General features: G+C 45.7%; 1 protein-coding gene across 8 annotated transcripts in view; it reads left to right on the forward strand.

Annotated features, from left to right (window-relative positions):
* The window catches only part of HECTD4 (HECT domain E3 ubiquitin protein ligase 4), a 4,298,785-nt gene that overhangs the window by 3,868,225 nt on the left and 409,546 nt on the right, over nucleotides 1-21,014 (forward strand). For all 8 annotated transcript variants that reach the window (XM_069619495.1, XM_069619492.1, XM_069619493.1 and 5 more), the window contains one exon: nucleotides 15,534-15,653. In XM_069619495.1, coding sequence (XP_069475596.1) covers nucleotides 15,534-15,653 — 120 coding nt within the window. The remainder of the gene's footprint in view (nucleotides 1-15,533; nucleotides 15,654-21,014) is intronic.

Here is a 21,014-nt window from a genome sequence, read left to right on the forward strand (position 1 = left end):
GGGGCACTGTGCAGTCCCCCCTCGAGTTTCTGGCTGGTGGCAGTGGTTACCACGCAAAATATTCCACCGGAATATTTCCTATGGGATTTTCCCATTCATTTTGAACGCACCACTTTTTTGGTGCAATGTTAAAGATACAGCCGGGTTATTTATTTAATATTTATTCCCTGCTTGGGTCTTTTTGCCAGGACTCAGTTTTAAAATGGCGTTTGTGTTCGCCTCTGTAACTCCAACCCAAGTCGAGCCCTTTGTTCCACTTTTGGCGGGCTTCTGCACAGAAGCCACCAAAATTGGTGCCACTCTGTCTGGGTCTGCAGGATGTTTGGGAGGGGGGTTTAGGCACCCTGGACTGAGTTGCTTCGGCAACTCAAGCCGCACTCTTGTGTGATTGGCCCAGTGGTGAGCCACCCGGCTCACCACTTAGCATGTTTGAGTGACAGCTAGGACTGATGAATGGGGGTTTTCTGCATAAAAGCAGGGCTTTGGGGACTGGAACTTCAGAAGTCGCCACAGAACCAAAGAATCCGAAGAGGGGGAAGCTGAGCCGACATGCAACGACGACACCACCGGTGGAGCCCTGCTGAACCGCCTCAACACTTACCGACGACAGAGAAGACCTTCATCCTTCTTCCTTTGAACTGGTGGGGATAACGAGTTTGCCCTCTTTTCGCCTTCCTGGATCGTCTCGTGGTCGAATCACCCGTGCCAAGCACCCCGGCGGCCGGATAGCCACGCTTCACCACTAACACGAATAAAAGGGTAGTATCTTTTAACCGGGAAACTCCCCGGCTGGTTTCTTCCCTGGCAGTTCAACGACCTCCAGCTTTCCTCCACGTCGAGATCTTCTCTTCCCCTGGACGAAGCAACGACTTGCACCCTCTGCCAGGAACAACTGCCCCCGCTGGAGCTTTCTTGCCATTTCAGGTACTGTGTCCTGCCTGGTCTCCCTTGCAACAGACTGTTCAAGGTGTCCCGTAAATCCTTGGCTCTCTATCCTGGGGTGACCTGGGACCTGCTAACTAACCTTTTCTGAACTGATCAAACTCCTTTTGAACTATCTGCAAAGACTTTTAAAGTACAATCCAACTGTGTGATCTTGGACACATTCTGCCTTGCTCTCTCCAAGAGTGGGCCTGGCCTATGAACTTTCTTGCTCTACAGTAGACTCTGCCCTTCCTGACTTGCTGTGGTTCTTTTAAAAGTGTTAGTATTGTGTGCTTTCGTAATTCTGCCTTTTCCCTCCCTTTTTAACTAACTTATTGGAGTGCCATCTTAGGTTAAGCGCTCACCTCTGTCTGCAAATAAGTGCTGTTTTAACTAAGACTTGTTCAATAAGTAATCAGGGATGTATATATATTGATAGTGACTGTGTTTGAACTTGCTTGCCATATTAGTGTTAGTGTATTTTACAAGTGTGTTTTTAAATAAATAATTATATACTTTTATACCAAAGCTCTAGTCAGTGTTTGCTTGTGCTACTGTATCTTTGTACCTATTTTGTATACTCTATATACTGTCTAACTCTTCTTGAGAGAAGTCTGACTGCTCAGCCACAGCTACCAGGTAAATCTGGGTGGTACAGACTGCTACCAATTGGGTTTACTGCCAACACCTGTAGTCCTAAGCCTTTTGCAGTGGTCCCTAAGGGAACTGCACAGGTTTCTGCCTAACAGTCACCATAAAAAATAAGTACCCGTTACCTCTGATACCAGTTCTCATTGTTACGCTCACCTGGACCCCACAGGGGTGTCGATCGGACCCGGACAGCTGCGGTCTCCTTCAACATGATGCGTAGTGCAGAGATGACTGTCTGGACTGGCCTGCCTAGTCTTGTCTGCTGGACCCGAAGAAGTATTTTCCTGTAAGTGGAGACAGGGATTAACCACCTGTTGGTTTTAGTGATGGCCTCCCAACTGTTCTCGCTCTCCCCCACTAATCACCTCCGATATCCCCTTAGTAACCTCACCTTATGTTCGTAAAAGATGAGCTCTCCATCCTGCGTGTTTTGCAGGGGCGCGTAGATACCAGTTACTTCACTGGTTTGAAGGTGTTGGGAGAGTTCCGGTAAGTATTGACTCTGAAGTCCCTGGCGGGATTGGTAAGTATCAAGTTCAAAGAGTTCAATGTGCCCGATGTTCACTCTTGTCCCCTTCCTTCCTTAAGTTGCAACTGAGTTTGTGAGAAGAAGGTCTCGTAGCTGCTGCTAGCGTTCAGGTAAGAGTCTGTGTTACCCAACGCTTTCCAGTAGCTATTGCATGAGTTAACGTGTTGTTTTTCTCCCTCTTTACAGATGCAGCAAATGTGGAGAGTTATGGAATAATACCGCTGGTGGTAAATCAGGTAAGTCTATGGTGGTAAGTGGTTGTATTTGTTGATTCCCCTGGCTCACCTTGTTTTTTCTTGTGTCCCCTAGGTGCTGGATTACGGCAAAGAAATGATGGAGACAGTGCCGGATCGAAAGATGCTGTGAGAACTGGTGAGTATGGCGCCGTGCTGGAGCTGGCGAAGCGACGCGTGCAGGACTGATGTACTTTCCAGGTGCGGAGATGAAATGGTTCCGGAATTAGGTGAGGAATTTGAAATAAGTTAGTTTTCTAACCTTGTCCTTTTATTCTTATTTATTGTAGGAGCTCCGGATTCGAGGCGGGCGTGGCAGAAGACTGGATGCTGACTGCAGGCACGCGGGCGTGGCAGAAGACTGGATGCTGGCTGCAGGCACGGTGAGCGTCACGCTGCTGGTTGCAGAATAACGCGAAGCATGCGCTGTTGTTCGGGTGTGGTTTAAATAGCCTCCAAAGTAGTTCCAGGTAAGAAGTTCCTTAGAGCCACGCCCGAGTAAAAAATAGTCCCTGTAACAAAATAGTCCCATCCAGGCCTCATGTAGGCTTGGACTCATTTGCAGCATGGTCTGCATCAGGTAAGTAAAGTCTATGAGCCTAGCGCTTATGGCGCCAGGACTGATTTCTATGATGAGCCTGGCGCCTGAGGCGCCAGGACTGAACCCAGACAGCCCCTAGCCAGGGCTGCTGAGGTTTAAACAAATGTCTGGATGCCTGCTCCCGGAGCTGAGGGCCTTGGTCCTGATGCCCGGGGTAGGCATCATGACAGCACTCCCTCCCCTCCCCCCCCAAAGCCCCTCCTAAAGTTGTTCTTCCCCCTGGCCCCAGTTTGTCTGGGAAGTTCCGATGGAATCTTTTCACCAACCGAGGTGCATGAACGTGGTCGCTAAGCTCCCATGATCTTTCTTGTGGTCCGTAGCCCTTCCAATCGAACAAATAAAAAAGTTTTGATTTAATCATCTTGGAGTCCAGGATATTTTTTACCTCGAATTCAGGTTCTCCATCTATCAAGATGGGATCAGGTGGTTTGGTTAATCTTGTCCCTGGTTGAACTGGTTTTAGAAGTGAAACATGAAAGACAGGATGAATTTGCATATTAGAGGGTAATTCCAATTTGAAGGCCGCCGGGTTGATAATGTCCTTAATGGTGTAAGGTCCCAAATATCTAGGATTAAAAGTCGGAGTTCCCTTCAGAGGTATGTCTTGTAGCCAGCCAAACTTGATCCCCAATCTGGTATTGTGGAGTTTCACTTCTATGTTGATCAGCATTTTTCTTGTATTTCTCTTTTGCTTGTTTCAAATGTTCTGTGGCTTCCTTAAAGGTTTGTGTAATAGTAGAGTGCAAATGACTAACTGCGGGCATTTCTAAGTGCTGAGGCGAATTGAGTTCTGAGGTTCGAGGGTGATGTCCATATACGGTATAAAAAGGGCTTTGTCCGGTTCCTGAATGTACAGGGTTATTGTATGCGTACTCGGAAATCCATAATATATCTTTCCAATTGATTTCGGTCTGGTGTAGCATGCAGCGTAGGTACTGTTCAAGGGTCTGGTTGGTCCTTTCCGTCTGACCATCGGTCTGGGGATGGTGACTTGTTGATAGCCTCTCGTCGATTTGTGCCAGTTGACAACATTTCTTCCAAAAATGCGAGATAAATTGACTACCTCGGTCAGAAACCAATACGGAAGGGAATCCGTGTAATCGAACAATGTTTTCGAGGAACTCCTTGGCCAGAATTGAAGCAGACGGTAACCCCTTTAAAGGAATAAAGTGGGCCATCTTGGAAAAAAGATCCACAATAACTAGGATGGTGTTAAATCCATTACATGGAGGTAGATCTGTAATAAAGTCTAAAGACAAGGTGTGCCATGGTGTAGGTGGAATATCCAAAGGTTGTAAAAGGCCAGTGGGTTTTTTCTTCTGGCTTTTGTTTTGGGCGCAAATGCCACAAGACATCACAAATGACTTTACATCTTTTCGCCAAGTGGGCCACCAGAACTGTCTCTTAATTTTCGCTTCAGTTTTTGCGATACCTGGGTGCCCTTCCATCAGGGTGTCATGCTAATTGGAGATGACTAGTTCTTGTATTTCCTTGTGTGGTAGAAATAGTTGTGCTTGATAGTAAGGTAGGTCATTGACGACTGAGTAGTCTGGGCCTTTCTTTACCCAGTCCTGCAGGGTTGCTGGATGGAAGAGTTGTTGGATTTTTGAATGAATATCTTCTAGTGTCTGTAGAGTAGTTATGCCAAGAATTCTTTGCTCGGGAATTATTGGCACCGGTTCCGGGTTTGCATCTGATTCTCCCATCCCTATTCGGGATAAGGCATCTGCTTTGCCATTTTTGCAGCCTGGTCGATAAGTGATCACAAAATCGAATTCGGCAAAGAACAATGCCCATCGAAGTTGTCGCGATGATTGGGCTTTGGCTGTTTTTAAATACTGCAGGTTCCGGTGATTGGTGATTACGGTAATAGTATGCCTGGCACCAAGAAGATAGAGCAGCCAAGCCTTAAAGGCGGATTTGATGGCTAATAGCTCTTTATCGGTAACCGCATAGTTTAGCTCAGGTGCTGAGAACTTTCTGGACCAAAACTCTACTGGGTGAAGTTGACCGGTTTCAGGATCCTTCTGGGACAGGACAGCTCCCATGGCTAAACTGGATGCATCAGTTTCTACTATGTATGGAAGCTCAGGGCGTGGATGCTTTAAGACAAGTGCTGATGTGAATTTCGCTTTCAGCTCTTGGGAGGCCTTTTCAGCCTCTTCGGTCCACAAGAAGCGTTTGTTTTTTCACAAAAGTGCTGTGATGGGGTGTACAAGATGGGAGAAGTCCGGAATGAATCTGCGGTAGAAATTAGCAAATCCGAGCATGCTTTGTACCCCTTTGACCGAACTGGGTGATGGCCACTTGAGAATTGCGTCCACCTTTTGAGAGTCCATTCGGACTCCTTTTGGAGTCAGGATAAATCCAAGAAATTCAACTTCCGTAGCATGAAAAACACATTTTTCCAATTTTGCATATAACTTGTGCTGGCGTAGTTTCTCAAGGACTGCACGCACGTGCTTAACATGGTCTGATTCTGAGGAGGAGTACACTAGAATATCATCTATGTATACGACGACATAGACGTCAATGAGTTCACGAAGGACATTGTTCATAAAATACTGGAAGGCTGCTGGTGCATTGCACAACCCTAAGGGCATCACCTGATATTCGAATAATCCGTACTTGGTGCGAAAGGCAGTCTTCCTTTCGTCGCCTTTCTTGACACGTACCAGATGATATGCCCCTCGGAGATCTAACTTAGTGTAGATACAAGCATCCTTTACTTGGTCTAGTAATTCGGGGATCAGAGGCAATGGGTATCGGTTTTTTACCGTAATCTGATTTAATGTGCGGTAATCTATGCACGTTCTAAGGTCACCTTCCTTTTCTGGCACGAAGAATAAAGCTGAGGATGCAGGAGACTTGGAAGGATGAATAAAGCCATTAGCAAGGTATTGGTCCAAGTATTGCCATAGGTAACGATTTTCAGGTTCCGTGAGATTCTACTGCATGGGGGTTGTGCACCGGGTAGGAGGTCGATTTGACAATCGTATGATCTGTGAGGAGGTAATGTATTGGCCTGTTCTTTTTGAAAAACATCCTGAAATTCTTGGTATTCCTGAGGAAACTGCATGATTGGGTTAACGACTGTAGCCAGGCCTTTGTTCAAAGTTTTCTCCGGGTAACAGGTGTGTGCACAATCCGGGAAGGTTATTCTCTTCTCTCGCCAATCTATACAAGGATTATGTGTTTCCAACCATGGCATCCCCAGTATTATCTGGAACTGTGGGGCTTTGATTAGATCAAACACAATAGTCTCTCGTTGCCCATCTTGACTCAACATTGTCATCTCTGTAGTGGAATGAGTTACAGGCCCCGAGGCAATCTCAGTTCCATCAACTGTGGTGATGACGTCCGAAGTGGTCTTTTTGCAAAGAGGTAGATTCATCCTTGACACCAATTCGTGGTCCATATAGTTTCCTACAGCCCCGCTATCTATGTATGCCCTTACTGCGTGCATACGTGATGGCTGCCTGGGATCAAGTAGGACCATTGGGATGATCAGATGCAAGGTCTGAGTGTCCTTCTTTAAACTCGGCAAGCAGACCTCTACGATTGTCGGCGTGGTCGTTTCCCAATCAGGCTCTGTGGCTTTTATCAGCAACTCCTACCACCTTCTTGGGTGGTTTTGTAGGGCAATCCTGTAGAAAATGTCCTGAGGTTCCACAGTACAGACACAACTGCATCTGTTGTCTTCTTTCCCTTTCCTTTTGAGTTAAGGGTCCTTTAACTCCCCCCAATCTGCATAGGTTCAGATGCATCTGCTCCTTTGTGGGCAACGTTGGGTTTAACCAATACCCGGTTCTCGAACTTAGCTCGATCAGTCTTTCTGTTCTGAAGTCGGTGGTCTAGCTGGACCACTAAGTCTATACATTCTGTGCAATCCTGAGGTGGGTTCACAACTTGAGCCAAGACATCTTTGAGTTCTCCCCGAAGTCCACGATGAAACAATGTAATTCGTTTTTCCTCCGGCCCCACCAACCTATTGAAGGTTGCAATATAGGTTAGCAGATCCTGGTTACCTTGTCGTAAGGATAAAAGTTTGTTGTCCGGGGCTTGACCCTGTGAGTGTCTGGCGAATAGTTTTTTCATGCTCCTTTGAAAACCCTGAAAATCCCGGAGAAGAGGATCATCCTGGTTGACTAATGGAACGGACCAATCCGCTGTGCTGCCACTAAGATATGACAATACAAAGGCTACTTTGGCTTGGTCATTTGGAAAGGCTCACGGTCTGCATAAAATGTGCAAGCGGCATTGGTTCATAAACACGGCGAACCTTTTGGGGTCCCCAGCAAAGCGTTCGGGTGGAGCTAACAGAATATTTCCTGGTAAAACCACTTGCACAGGATTGCTTGATGAAACAGGGGTTGGGTTTCCCCCATATCCAGGTAACCAGGTGGGCGTTTCTCACATAGTATTACTATTTGAGTCTCACTAAAGTATACTGCTTATGTTCTGAAACTAACATGGCTTTGTTCCTTAATCTATTAAAGTACACCTTACTTAAGAATTCACATGTCTTTTTAAAACTGTCCTCAGTTGTTGCATTATTACTGAGTTTAAGTCTAGGGTGGTACCAATACAGCATATATTGTTGCCATTATTGAATAAGTGTTGCCAAAGTACAAAGTGTGTTATTTTTATGTATATATTTATCGGAACCTTACATTATATGAAGAAGCTGTGTTATCACCTAACATAGTTTGTGGACATTCCTTTGTGGGGGCTTGGGGAAAAACGGTACTTAAGAACCAGCCTACATTACAAGCTTTGGTTGCTCGTCCAAACTACCATATAGAGAAGCTTGGCTGGAGTACTCTGTGTGTCTGTCCCAACGATATAGAGGGCAGAAGTACAGATACCCCCATCCAGTCTTTACACCAACGTCTTCTGTGTTTTGTCGTCTTAGCCATTATGGACCTCACTCACCATGACAGGCTGTAAAGCATTTGGGGGGGTCTTATCGCTCATGTCCTCAGTTCAGGTGGATCCTGGGGCCCTCTGCGAGGCAGTAGGCCTCTGCAAGTTGTTGATGTGGGGCTGTGGGGTGAGGGGGGGGGGGGTCAGGGCCACTGTTCCTCCTATGCAGAGCGCTGCCCTGTGGCAGCAGAGGTGCCGCTGCTGCCATCCAGGATCTCCGCCCAGTGGTGGTTGACCTCGGGACTCTAAGTGCCCCACACCTCCATAGGGGCACAGCGGCCACTAGCCCTCAAAGGCCAGCAACACCTCGAGGCCGTGCCTGCCGACAACAGGCCAATGCAGCCCCAGCAGCACAGGACCCGCTCGGTGCTCGGGACGCCACGCCCCATTCCAGGCACCAGTACGAGGGCCCTCCCTCATCCACCGCCGGCTCCATTGGGCAGTCTCACCAGGGAACCCTCATGACAGCATGCACCAGCGTGGAGCCACACAGCCGCCAAGATCCAGCACAGCACTTACCAGCATAGAGGCCCCAGCACGGCCACCAGGCCCAGATACGGGCCCCGATACAGGCCCCTCGGGAGGCCTGCCACGCTCCTCTGCCACCCAGTGCTCCATCTTCACGCCTGGGGTTTCTCCAGGTTCTCCCACATCTCAGCCGAAGTTAGGCTGCCGGCATCAGTGTTCCATCTAGCCTTTCAGTGTTTCCTTCTCCCTGTATACTCAAGAGACCCTCAGGTGGCTATGTTTTCACATTGCATGCCAGGCCATGCACCCCAGTGGCAATATTTCTATACAAAAAATGTTATAGAGAAAACATTGTTGAAGTTGATGGCTGTATCTGACTGACCCCTAGTCAATAAAACAGGCACATCATATTTGTTCCAAGGATGCTTTTTTTCCAGTGTATAGCGTCTTAGGCATGTGATTTATGTAATTCAGCAACCGCCTTGTCCTTTGTTACTGACACACAAATATAATTTATTCCGGGTCTTCCCACAATTTACAGCCTGGTCCTACTCTGTTGGACTGTTAGGGAGAATTCCCATTTCATGGCTAATTTCCCATACCTAGTGAGTCCCTCAGCAGCTTTGCTGGATCTCTGGAGTTGTTTCTTTTCCACTTGGTAAGAGTGTGAGCTTTTCACCACTCTTACCTGTATTTTGCTATGTGTTTTACCTGTTTTTGTGATTGTGGCCTCTGGAGTACACCACTTCATTCAATAGCCCCCTTCTTTGTGTGTGTCGTTCAGACTTCCCACCGACTCCATTTCTGAGGTGACTACTGTCCCCCAGAAAAGGGTAAAGTTACCATTAACTTTACTTAGTCAAAAGTAACCACAGATCCAGTACACCCCATCTTACATGGAGTACTGGAAGGGTTAACTCTTAACTCTTTTTATCTGTACCTCCTGGAGCATTGTTTCGCTCGTTTAACATTTAGACATGGCTGGTAGCAGTGGTATTTACCCTAAATTTCTACCGCGGTTATCTTATATAACTGTGGTAATATTATAGGCTATAGTGTAGCCTCAAACTTAAACCCGCTTGACCAAATCCTTTTTCGTTTGGCTCCGGTGTGGTTTATTCGCCATTTCTTTTTGTTAAACTCCTTCTTGTTTTTTACTTTGCGCGGCAAACTATGTTCTACCTAGAAGCCCTCCTCAAGGCGCCTTGGTGTTTAGGTGGGCTGAATGTGAGGGAGCGGTGTAGTCATCCCCTCTACAGGGTATCCTAGGAAACCCAAGTCGCACTTTGTCATGATTGGCCAGGTTGGTTGTCTGGGCTGGACAACCCCCCTGCTGGGTGATTGACAGCCAGGCTGTGTGAATGGGGATTGTTCACATAAAAGGCAGGTCTCTTGGGCTAGAAGTCAGAGAGTCGCCACTGGAACTACAAGGAACCGACGAGAAGTGGAGGAGAGGTCGACGGCTGCAACTACCCCGTACCAGTGAAGCCCTGCTGCAGTCCTCCGCTATCTACCCTTCAACGACTAAGAGGAGATCCAGTCCGGAGTCTTCTTCCCTTGAGCCTGGTGGGGATAACCAGCTCATCTTCTTCAGTCGAGGTCGCCTTCATGGTCGAAATCGCTGCAGACCGCTGTCGTGGTCCGTATAGCCACTTAAATACCCTATCCTGTTTTTAAGGAGCACAGCTTTTATTCATTGGCGCTGCTGCCGGCCTCATCCCTGTGTGGTGCGGACCCCTCATTGTCCTTCTTCGTGCTGAAGCTGCAGGAAAGCGTGGGTCTGCGGGAAACCAACAGGAACAATTGCCGTGGCACCAGCTACGTTCTTTGGGAAAGGTACTGTGTCCTGTTTGAGGAATTTTGGGTGAAATCCCTATTTCTCTACTTTAAGGCTCGTCCTTACTTTTCCCTCCTTCTTATAACTTTTGCTTCCGAACATTGACAATATCAAAGTACTCTTGGCAATGTTGAATCTCGAACTGTCCGACTGTGTGATCCTCGACAACAGGCACCCGGTGTCACTTGACTTTGGCTCCGGCCCTTTGACTCTTGAATTCCTGTCTATATGTGTTCTGAGATTCTGTCTGTCTAACCAACATATTGCCTGTGATTTTTGCCCCCAACTCTCTCTGGGTATCTCGGGTGCAAAGTGTTTTTTTACCCCGGTAGCATTTCTTACTGCGGATACGCGTTTATCTAGTAGACCGAAACTGTCAAAAGTGATTGCAATCGTATTCACGGTAACGTGTTCTGTTTCGTAACACCGTTCCATTCAAACACAGGGTACTTATCTCGAATAATACTGTACAAAGTGAATTAGTTAGTTGTAGTATATTTTACGTGTGGTTTTTGAATTAATAGAAGTGTTGTGTTAATAACAAATGGTTTAAAAATAAATGTACTTATATTTTGTACCTGAAACCTTGAGTTAGTGTTTGCTTGAGTCACAGTAATTGTGGCCCCTTTGTGTAATCTCTGCTACTGCTCAAATACTCTTGAGATAAGCCTGGCTGCTCCGCTACGGCTACCACTATAACCTAGTAGTACAGGCTTGTACCAAAGGTAAAACTTGTATTGCCAGCTGTAGTCTTAATTGTGTGTAGTGGTCCCTAAGGGCACTGCCCAGGATTCTGCCTAACATGGACTCTACTTGCTCATGCATATTCTTTTATTCTGATGAGGTGTAGAGAAGTCTTCACAGTTCAGTGTATTTCCAGTTGAGGCTCCTAATCTGTAACCTATGTTGTTATACCTGTGCCTCAGTCTGTTCCTCCAGTGCTCCTATGAGGCCTCTTCTTCTGGGCAATACCTCCTCCTGAAGATGAGGAGCCAACGCTTCCACCAAACAGATATTTTAGAGGCATTACAGCCAGTGCTCTGGAGGTGTTATAATTAACCCCTTGTGAGCAGCCAAAGGGGATTTAGTGTGTTCATCAGTCCAAATAAAAACATCGTCAGTCATTTTACAACTGTCGTGGTGTTTTTGGCTCTTTCATGGAGGGACACCACATTCAGAGCATGTTTTTTTCTAAAATCCTGGACAACAAATACAAAACCTCTATGGATGTCCTGGTGTTTGTGCAAGCACATCTTTCAACTGAATACATTGAGGTTACTGGGGCTCTGGCAAGACTGCAGTTCCTTTTTAATTTGAAAATCAAGTCTGGCACTCACGCAGGTTTATTCCAGTGCTATTATGTACAGTTACTTGTGTCTGATCAGGGATGAGTTGGACACATTTGTTGAATTCTTTAACCCAAAATAGCGTAAGATTTTTTACTCCTTCTCAGTTTAGCAATGGGGTCATCTTTCCAGTAGTTTACTTTTAGCACAGATCTATCTAATGCAATCACCCACTTGCAATACATCATGGCATCCAAATTTAAACTGGATGGACAGGAAAAAGTGTTGGTTCACCTTTATCTTGGGAATCACATTCTTGAGCTAAATTCTGATGAGTTGCTTCAGCAGTGCAAGACTGATCAGATCTGAGGAGGATAGCTCAGGGGCAACGTGCTCGCCTTGGAAGCAAGGCGACACTCAGCTACACAGGTTCGATCCCTGGGTCCACGCTTAGTAACCTCTGGGTAATAAGTGCGTTATAAATAACCTATCATATTTTAATCCTCCATCAACTCATAAACCTCTTTATTTCTCCCATTCAAGGGCCATAATTATAGGCAGCCTGCTTGGTTGAAGGGCAGTGTGGCCGATGCAACAAATTGCTCTAAGCTGAAGGCTGCAACCACATCTTCAATTACATTTTCTATGGGCCTCATTACGACCCAGGCGGTAAGTTACCGCCTGGGCCGTGACTTTACCACCATGGCGTAAACTACGTTTACGCCATGGTGGTTGGCGGACTTACCGCCCCATTCCGACCTTGGCGGGGCGGTAAGTCCCCAATCCCCATTTACCCTTCCCCATTCCCATTTTTGCCCCATAGGGCATAATGGGAGTGGAGAAGGCGTTAATTACGCCACCGTAAATTACGGTGGCGTAATTAACTCCATGGTCCCTTAGCGCCATGGATTTTAACACCTGCTAAAAGCAGGTGTTAAAAGCGCCATGGCGCTAAGGGACCTCGTAATTGGCGGTAAGGGGTCGGCGCAGCTAACGCTGGCGTTAACCCCTTACCGCCAGGGTCGTAATGAGGCCCTATGACTTTTGCTTGACAAATTTCAGGTAATGGTGGCCCCCATCATTTGAACTATATTTTCCTGGTCAGCAAAGGTCAGGATAAGCCAGTTTTATCATCCATGATGACTTGCGACTGATGGGTCATAAACAACATGACAAGGGGTAAACTGCAAAGAGGGTTCGGATGTTATTCCCAGTAATTCACAGTCCCTAGAGAATCAAGGGGCATAAAACCCATTCTGAAATTTCATTTCTAAGTGTTTTCCTCCAGTTTAAAACTTTCCATATGGTGAAGATTCAGGAAAACCTGGAGTCCCTACAAGAAGGGGACTGGTTAGAAGCACTTGATCTTCTGGGTGCTTTTTTTTCACATCCTGACCTGGAAAGAACACTGGAATTTCTTGGGATTCACAAGGGCAGGTTTCGTTTGCAGGACAAATGTCTTCTGTTTCGTCTGAATGTCTCCAATGGTATTCTCTTAAGTCTTATTTGTAGTAGTGGCATGCCTGAGGCTTCAGTGAGTTATTTGTTCCCCTACCTGTATGATTGCAGATCAGAACCCCTTTCAGGAGACTCCTTTTTGAAAATGTGCAACAAATGAAATGTGCGCAACACTCTATTTGACCCGTAGTGCAGAGAATTAAAGACTTCCAAACATATTCACTGCCCTCCTGAGAATCGTTGCCGTCCTGATTCAAGTCTTCTGACTTCACAAAGGTCTGGGCTACATAGCTTCTTGCAGTCATGTTGTGCCATTTGAGAGGCTCTGGGTTTGGTAGGTGCACACAATGAGAACAACAAGCAACTGGCGATTAACACCAGCTATTGCAATCTCTGCTTTGGAGGGCTCACAACAGGGAATCTGGTACTGAGCAGATCTGCAACTGCCCTCCTGGTGGCTGAAAGGGTTTCCAAAGCCAGACTTACACCTGGAGTATATTTCTAAGATGAGGAATCTGTGGGAGGAAGGACTAATCCTTCAGACAGAACATTACTGAAGGTAAGTAATTTGTTCTTCTTGGGTTCCCTTTTTAGACTCATTCACCCTGGATTTCCCTGGCCATGTATGCTTTACAGTTCAGATGGTGAGCCTATTGTTTCACTGTACAAGAGCACACCCTCTAGCAAGCACAAGAGGAAAGGTACACATAAACATATTGGAACTTAAGGCTAATTTTTAGCCATGTAGGATTTGGTTCCCATTGGAAAGTGGTTGAAGTCACACTGACAACGCCATTGCAAAATTGTACTTAAACAAGGTGTAGTCTCTCATGCGTACTGTGCCTGATGGTAATCCGGCTTTGCTAATGGGCAATTAAGAACATATTTCCTGTTGCTTTTTTTCGTGGTCAGGGTGTGATGAAAACAGAGGCAGAGAGTTTGAGCCATCTTAATCACTCTGCGGAGTAGGAGCTGAACCACAACATAGTTCACAGCTATTTTCTAAAGCGGGGTTAATTTGCAAAGTGACATAATGCAAAGTTAGTGTCAGCCCTGTGCGTCTTGGATGGGGATAGGTTAAACTTCCTTGGGGGGAGGTGCCTTTTTGCTCCAATGGCCAGACAAATGCCTCTACACCTTCCCCGATACCATCGATTCACAAAGTTCTTCAGAAATTCAGGCATAGCATGAATTCATCAAAAAATCTGATCTCCGAATAGGCATTGTCAGTTTTGCTACTCTGATCTATTATTTCCGAAAAGTGATTTCTTGGATAGTCCCATGGGTGAAGACATATCTCAAGAAAAAGGGTTGATACTCCACTCTTGTTTACCATTTTGAGCACTTGATACTTGAGGAAGTAGTTTATGCCCAACATAGGTTTCCATTGCCAAACATACAAATTGTGTGCAGCTCGAAAGGATACAACCAGGAAACAATACAAAGGCAAATAGTAGCACTACCACCATTGGGATCTGAATCAACCGTTTGCATCCCTAAGCAGTGTTACATAGACCATCTATTATTTGTCCAGCAGTGGCTTCTAGATTGGTTCATGTAAACAATATTTCCTTGGTGTTGCTGCCTGCTTGAACAAGTGTGCGAGTGTTGACTCTGTGAAGAAAGAAAGCACCAAGTGCCTCTTTCACAGCTAGCTTCGTCGTTATCCACTGTTAGAAATCATCCCCTTTAGTGGTACTTGCATTTAGTTGTAGATTCCCTTATGAAGAAGCCCTTAAACGAGAGCCTTTGGTGTTCCACAACACAACCTTGGCCTCCTCTCCCGAAAGACTGTATTTGGTCAAATTGGTTTTGGATATTATATGCACATTCCACCTGATCTTTGGCAGCATCTGTTACTTTCCACAGGCAAGTGCCCATTATTGGCATCTGTAGGGCAGCCATGTGGACCTCTCATGGATTTTGTAAGCAGTTAATCCCTAGATGTTTCCTCCAACGGAATGCTTCTTTTTGGCCAAAAAATACTTTGTAAACATTTTGTTTGAAACCGTTTGAGTTATGCTGTCAACGTTCCCTCAGTTAAGTCATTTTGTGTAATATGTCTGAATTGGAGAGTGAGCATCCGGACATATTTCATGTAAAATAAAAAATACATTGGGCTTGCAGTTGGGCCGCTTTGGCTAGTTATATATAGGAAAAGGTACCCAGTCATATGTGAAGCTAGGGTATTGAGGGCATCCATATTCTATAGCTGCATTGTGTAGCAGCTTAGGGCCGTTTTATTTTTTTGTTCCAGCCTACTGCAGTTGTGAAGGAGGGGCGAGCTAAATAACTGATGCCCCATCTAGATTTCTTTCATATTTTCTTCACTTTAGTTTGATGGCATTTTTAGTTTTATTATTCCCCAATCAGCTATAATTAGGATAATTGTGAAATTCATTCTAATGCGCTTGATTTTCTGGAATTATTTTCCCAGCATAATTTCTACTCTGCTGATGGTGTCAGTGTTTTCTTTTGGGGGTCACCTACATTTTATCTTATATATTTTGTAGAATACATTTTATTACCCCCTGAAAACCACCATGTTTGTTATTTAAAGATGCCCACTGAGTTTGTGAAATAATGAAACAACATTATGAAAATAATTTCTTTCCTGCAGGTCTGATCTTTTATGATACAAAAGTGACGGTGATGAATAGAGTATTGAATGCAACTGTGCAAAGAACTGCCGATCACGCTGCCCCGGAGATTACTCTGGATCCACTGGAAATAGTAGGAGGTAAAGTTCACTGCATGTTTTGCTTTGACCAGCTCTGCATCTTGCTACTTCTGTGTACGGACCAAACGTCTATCTTTGAAGTTTAGAAGAATGGCCACTCAAAATGTGTTTTTGTAATGGTGCCTTCAATTTCAAATCAATGTATTGATGGGATGCAGCAAGTAACATATATTACACAAACACAACAATTTGTAAAGCTCCAGAAACAGCCGACCCCTGATTATCTCTTTTATATTTGCTATTTCCTACAGCTGCCAGGTAGCATTGTGTGGCCACGGCATAAGCTCCACAAAGTCTCCTTAGCACCGTCTTGTGCCAGAAGTGATTTTATCCATAGATATACTCCATGTCGCTGGTGCCATTTTTGTTGAGTTCTGTTTTTCTGCAGGGATACTCGGGAATGTTTTTGGTCACTCTACATGTTTGAAAAATGTTTTAGCATTGTTCCAAGTCCTGCTCAGATTGTCACCACTGCATGTCTGTGACGTATCCGCACCCTGTCTTTTTTTTGGGTCTTGAAAAAGACTGACACCAGACAGTGCAGATCCTGTCAGAAGATGACTCCCAAGGACCTGAGGGAGCATACATTAAATCTTTTTATGACCTCCGCGAAGGTGTCATCCCAGAGAAATCTACTTGAGGGACCACCCAAAAGACTTCTTTATCTGAACCTGATACTTGTTCAGCAGAACACCAGTAGCATTCTGCAGATACAGAAAAGAAAAGAAAAGGAAGAGAAGTCACCACCATTTCTGGAACAAGTCCCCTTCCCGCACCCATGCCTCCTTTTCTATGAATCAATACCACTGGCATCATTGGGAGTCTGACAACTGAGGAATAACCAAAGTTGATAACAAAATCCTCCCTTTCCATCTCATGCTATACTCCTACAGCATTAGTCTTGAAGAAACGCTGTGCTCAATGTTTTGAGCAGGCACTGAGACAATTTGAAACAACCTATCCTAGCTACTCCCCAAAATGACAGATCGGTGGAAAGTACACACCCACACCCCCTCAGAGTTTGGGCCCCAGTGAGAAGCTGGGAGAGACAGAGCCTTTGGCCCCAGTTCCATACCATTCAGCGTGATCTTCCTTTGCCTTCTCTGTCAACTGTTTATTTTGAGCCACCATAGTATTTTACAAGCTAAAGTATCCAAAGTACTTCTACCTTTTAGTGGGCTACTGATCCACAAATTGAGGCCAGTGTGGATCAAACTTGCCTCTATTCTGGTTATGGACAGTGATCTGCTCAAAAGCAGAGACAAGAGGCTGCTGATCCTCTAGTCCTTTATTCTACCCTTTCCCCTAAAAGCCTGGAATTCAGGAAGTGATGGCAGATATTAGGGCAAAAGCCTTTCCAATTGTGCCCTGGGATACAGAGTCTAAAAAGCTGGTCACAAGGTATCATTGTGTGTTTATCTCGAGTTATGCTCTGGACACTGCAGCCGTTCTGACAAAGATGTTCCTGCACACGTACAGCTAAATTCACTGATATCGTCCAGTCAAAATTACTGGACATGCCATAACATGACACAGATCTGTTTCACAGGCAGATGAGACCTTCCAAAAATTCAAAGGTTCACGCCGGGTGGCAAAATCCTTAGGACTTAGTCTTTCTTCTTAGAGTTAGGAAATTATACCCCTTATGCATTTCCCTTACAGGGTAGGTGATTTTTGCAGCAGCCCCAGCCCCAACAGCAGGAAAAAGGCACCGTCCACTCCCATGGGCAAGGGTGTTACCAAACAAAAAGACTCTGCCATACTGCCTTCAAGTCCAACAGATCCAAAACCGCTTCAGATTTTACACCCACCGTGCCATCATTATTCTGTGAGGGCTGAAGCACTGTCATCCGCCCATAATCTATACAAATTCTTGTTGATATTAACAGGATCAGCCTTGTCATTTGGTGATTTCGTAGTTCCTAAATTACAAGATTCTGAGTATGATTTGCCATGAAGGTTGAAGTCTCATCCTTCTGCCTTATCCATGTATGATCTATTTGTTCCTGAAAACCTATTGGACCCACTGACTGTGCTGGTACAGTTGAAGTTTTATCTGCTGTCTTGTGGGTATTTCCAAATAATGACATCCCTATAACTTCCTTCATATTAAATTGTGTTCCTAAACTAAAGGACCACTTGATTAACACATTCTATTCCCTGTTTCTTTCAATTTATATTATGGGGCATAGTTTCAGCTTACCTTTAAAGTAAGATTTATAATTGAATTAAATGGCTAGAACTCAAATTTCTGTTCTGTCGAATATTGATTCAAAATGTGAGGTGACTCCAATTAAATGAAGTCGTAGGATTCATGCTCGTAGCTGCTAGAATTATTTAGTTGATAGCATTGGCACCTCTATGTAATGGTGGCCTACGTAGAGAAGAAAAAAAATTAAAGTAGATGACAGGCTCAACATCTATCTACCGAATGTAATATTGGTCCAGTCACCCCTTATTGTGGATATCTTAAATTAAGCTCATGTTTTACTGCAAATTCAATTTTAAGGTGTTCATGCAAAGACTCAACATGGACTAATCACAATACGGACCTGACTGACATAAAGCTGCACTGTTTGGAGCTTATAGCAACCATGTTGCTTCCTTGTTTATACTCGAGGCAATGTACACAGAAACGGGACAGAGTGGCATCAGCCAACTTGGAATAAGTAAACATAGCTTTTCTTGTGTATCCAGCGTGCGCTTGTCAGATATCTATTGCCAATGTCACTGTTAATGTGGATTTTCAGAATCCACCCTGTGAACAGATTCTGAGAGGCCACCCTATTCTGGCGAACAGGCAAAGATACTAATGTGTAACCAAACCCTATCAAGGTAGTGTGATTGAGCAGTAAGGCTAAGGCTTAGACTTAGAAGACTGTGAGTGTTGTGAAGGGTTCAATTAAGCACACAGAGCACTCGTATCACAAGTTAGGCAGAATGTATAAACATACAGTTCTATTAATTTAGGCCTTGTACAACTGTTATCGATTCAAAAAACGCAGGTAAATTACTAAACATGCTGCTGTTATATGCTCTCTCACATTTGAGGTGCTCTGGCTACAGAGCACCAGCACTTTACTTTTAAACACTGGCAATAGAACACTGTAGTGTAGCAAAGTAAGTGAAGAAAAGACAAGTAATAATGCAATTTTAGAAGTAATATGGATGAAGTTGAAACACAATAAACAACCTTGCAATATTATGTAAGGAAGGCGTTGTATCAAAAGTACGACTGGCACAATAAAGTATAGTTCAAGGGTGTTTATTGAACTTTGCATGGGTTGGACAAACGCCTATCTAAACCGAACTTCTGACGATGGGCGCAAGCTACGACCATCAAATAAAATAAAACGCTGTCCTAGTCCTATGTTGTCAAATCAAAGATGGCCTATACTAACAAACCTATTGCCAAACCTTACTCTAAAGAACAAAAAGGGTGTGGGATGTTGAAGTGTATAAAGAAACTGGGTGTAACAAAATAAAAGGTCCAAGTCACTTGGTAGTTCAGGACTGCTGAACCATAGTTTCTCCTTCCCCCCCGTTTCAGCGCGGGACAAGGCGGAACAAGAATAGAGTTTGGAACACACTCTGACTTCTTGGGCCCAAGGAGGCAGTCATTAAAGCACGCCAGTGTCTCCCAGAACAGAGTCCCTTCATCATCAAAAGTCTCTCGGTTGAGAAGTGACTTGGTGAACATACAACAAAGGATCAAAGTAAAGTTCTGGTTCTTTCGGTTTATTTCATGATACAAAGTCTCGAGTTGCTCATCCACCTCGGGTCTCCCTCAGTCGGGTTCGGACCTAGTCTTTCTCACAGGTGGAGGCTCCCCTGTATCGGGCACAAGCCCACGTTCATTCATTCAGCATCACAGGTGTAGGCTCCCCTCGACCGGGCACAAGCCTACGTACACTCTTTCAGTTTTTATATGAAATTGTAAGTTCGAAGACTTTCGACAGTGCAAAGTATCTCTCTACGACCCCTGCAGGACCAGTTCGATATCAGCATCACAGGTGTAGGCTCCCCTCGACCAGGCGCAAGCCTACATTCACTCTTTCAGCTTTTATATGAAATTGTAAGTTCATAGACTTTCAACTGTGCAAAGGATTTTTTTACGACCCTTACAATACCCCTTTGATATCTTTAAACTCAGGGTTTCACTGTTATTTCTCTCAGAAAGGCTTTTGCTACAGACCTTCGATTGGGCACACAATTCAAAGGACAACTCCCTTTTGCTGTGTGGCTTTTAACCGCGTCTCTCAATTAGACGATTCATCAAACAGTTCATCGTGCAACACTATTGCCGCTCACAACCTTCACTTCAAATATAGACTGATATCACACAGTTGCCTCCAACTCACCGGTTACATGAAGTTTCTTTATCAGCTGCTTTGTTCCTTGAGCCAAGTACGATAGTCCTACGCTGCAGCTCCTCTCTGCCTCGGTCAGACATGCAGGAGGGGCCCGGGTATCGCGCACACTGTATAGCGCACACTGTCTAGCCTTTTCTAGCCTTCCCTCTCGGTTTTGCTCAGGCGGCTCGCCAATCAAGAGTCGATCGATCACTGGGGAAGGGGGTTGTTATACCCACTCTGTCTCTTTAAGAGGCCGGGACTGTGTCACGTGGAGATAGTCACGTGACGCAGTGACGTAAGCGGGAGGGGGAGTAAAGTTCATTTTCACTTTCCATGGTGCTACAAATAAAGGAAGACGTGCACACTCCACGGCGTGTCTGTCATTATTGTATAGGCCCCCTCCGGGCCTAACAACTGGCCACGAGGTGTCTCCCAGACCGCCGCCTCCTCCTCCTTTATTCTTCCATCGGCGATCCCGTTCGGAAGCGCAACACCGGCACCTCCAGCCCATGTTTGCCTGTGCCTCATCCCAGGCCCGCCTCCTCCTCCTGCTTCCTACGATCTGCGCGTGTGATCCCACACCCGCCCTCCTCCTCCACCCGCATTGCGACCCGATTCCGGGTCCGCCTGCCTCCTCCATACACCTGCCGGCACGTGGGGAGAAACACGTGCTGACCACGTGCATGAAAGCAGCAGCAGCAACAGCAGGACGCCTGATCCCGGGCCCTCCTATAAACGCCAGCGCGCCTGATCCCAGGCCCATCCACCTCCATCAGTGGCAGCAGCAGCACGCCTGATCCCAGGCCCTCCTGCAGGCACCAGCACGTCTGATCCCAGGCCCACCCACCCACCCACATCAGTGAAGCCAGCCTCTCCTGGGCCCACGTGAAGCGCCCCAGGCATCGACTGCACGGCATTCCGCCAGCGGTCGCACCGGACACTCGACAGTCTCCTGATTAAGGTGGGTGACATTTGCGCCAACAACTAGCCCCTGCTCACCCCCACG

The sequence above is a fragment of the Ambystoma mexicanum genome, chromosome 10 (assembly GCF_040938575.1).
Source record: "Ambystoma mexicanum isolate Mex_15411 chromosome 10, UKY_AmexF1_1, whole genome shotgun sequence".
In the NCBI taxonomy this organism is placed as follows: Eukaryota; Metazoa; Chordata; class Amphibia; order Caudata; family Ambystomatidae; genus Ambystoma; species Ambystoma mexicanum.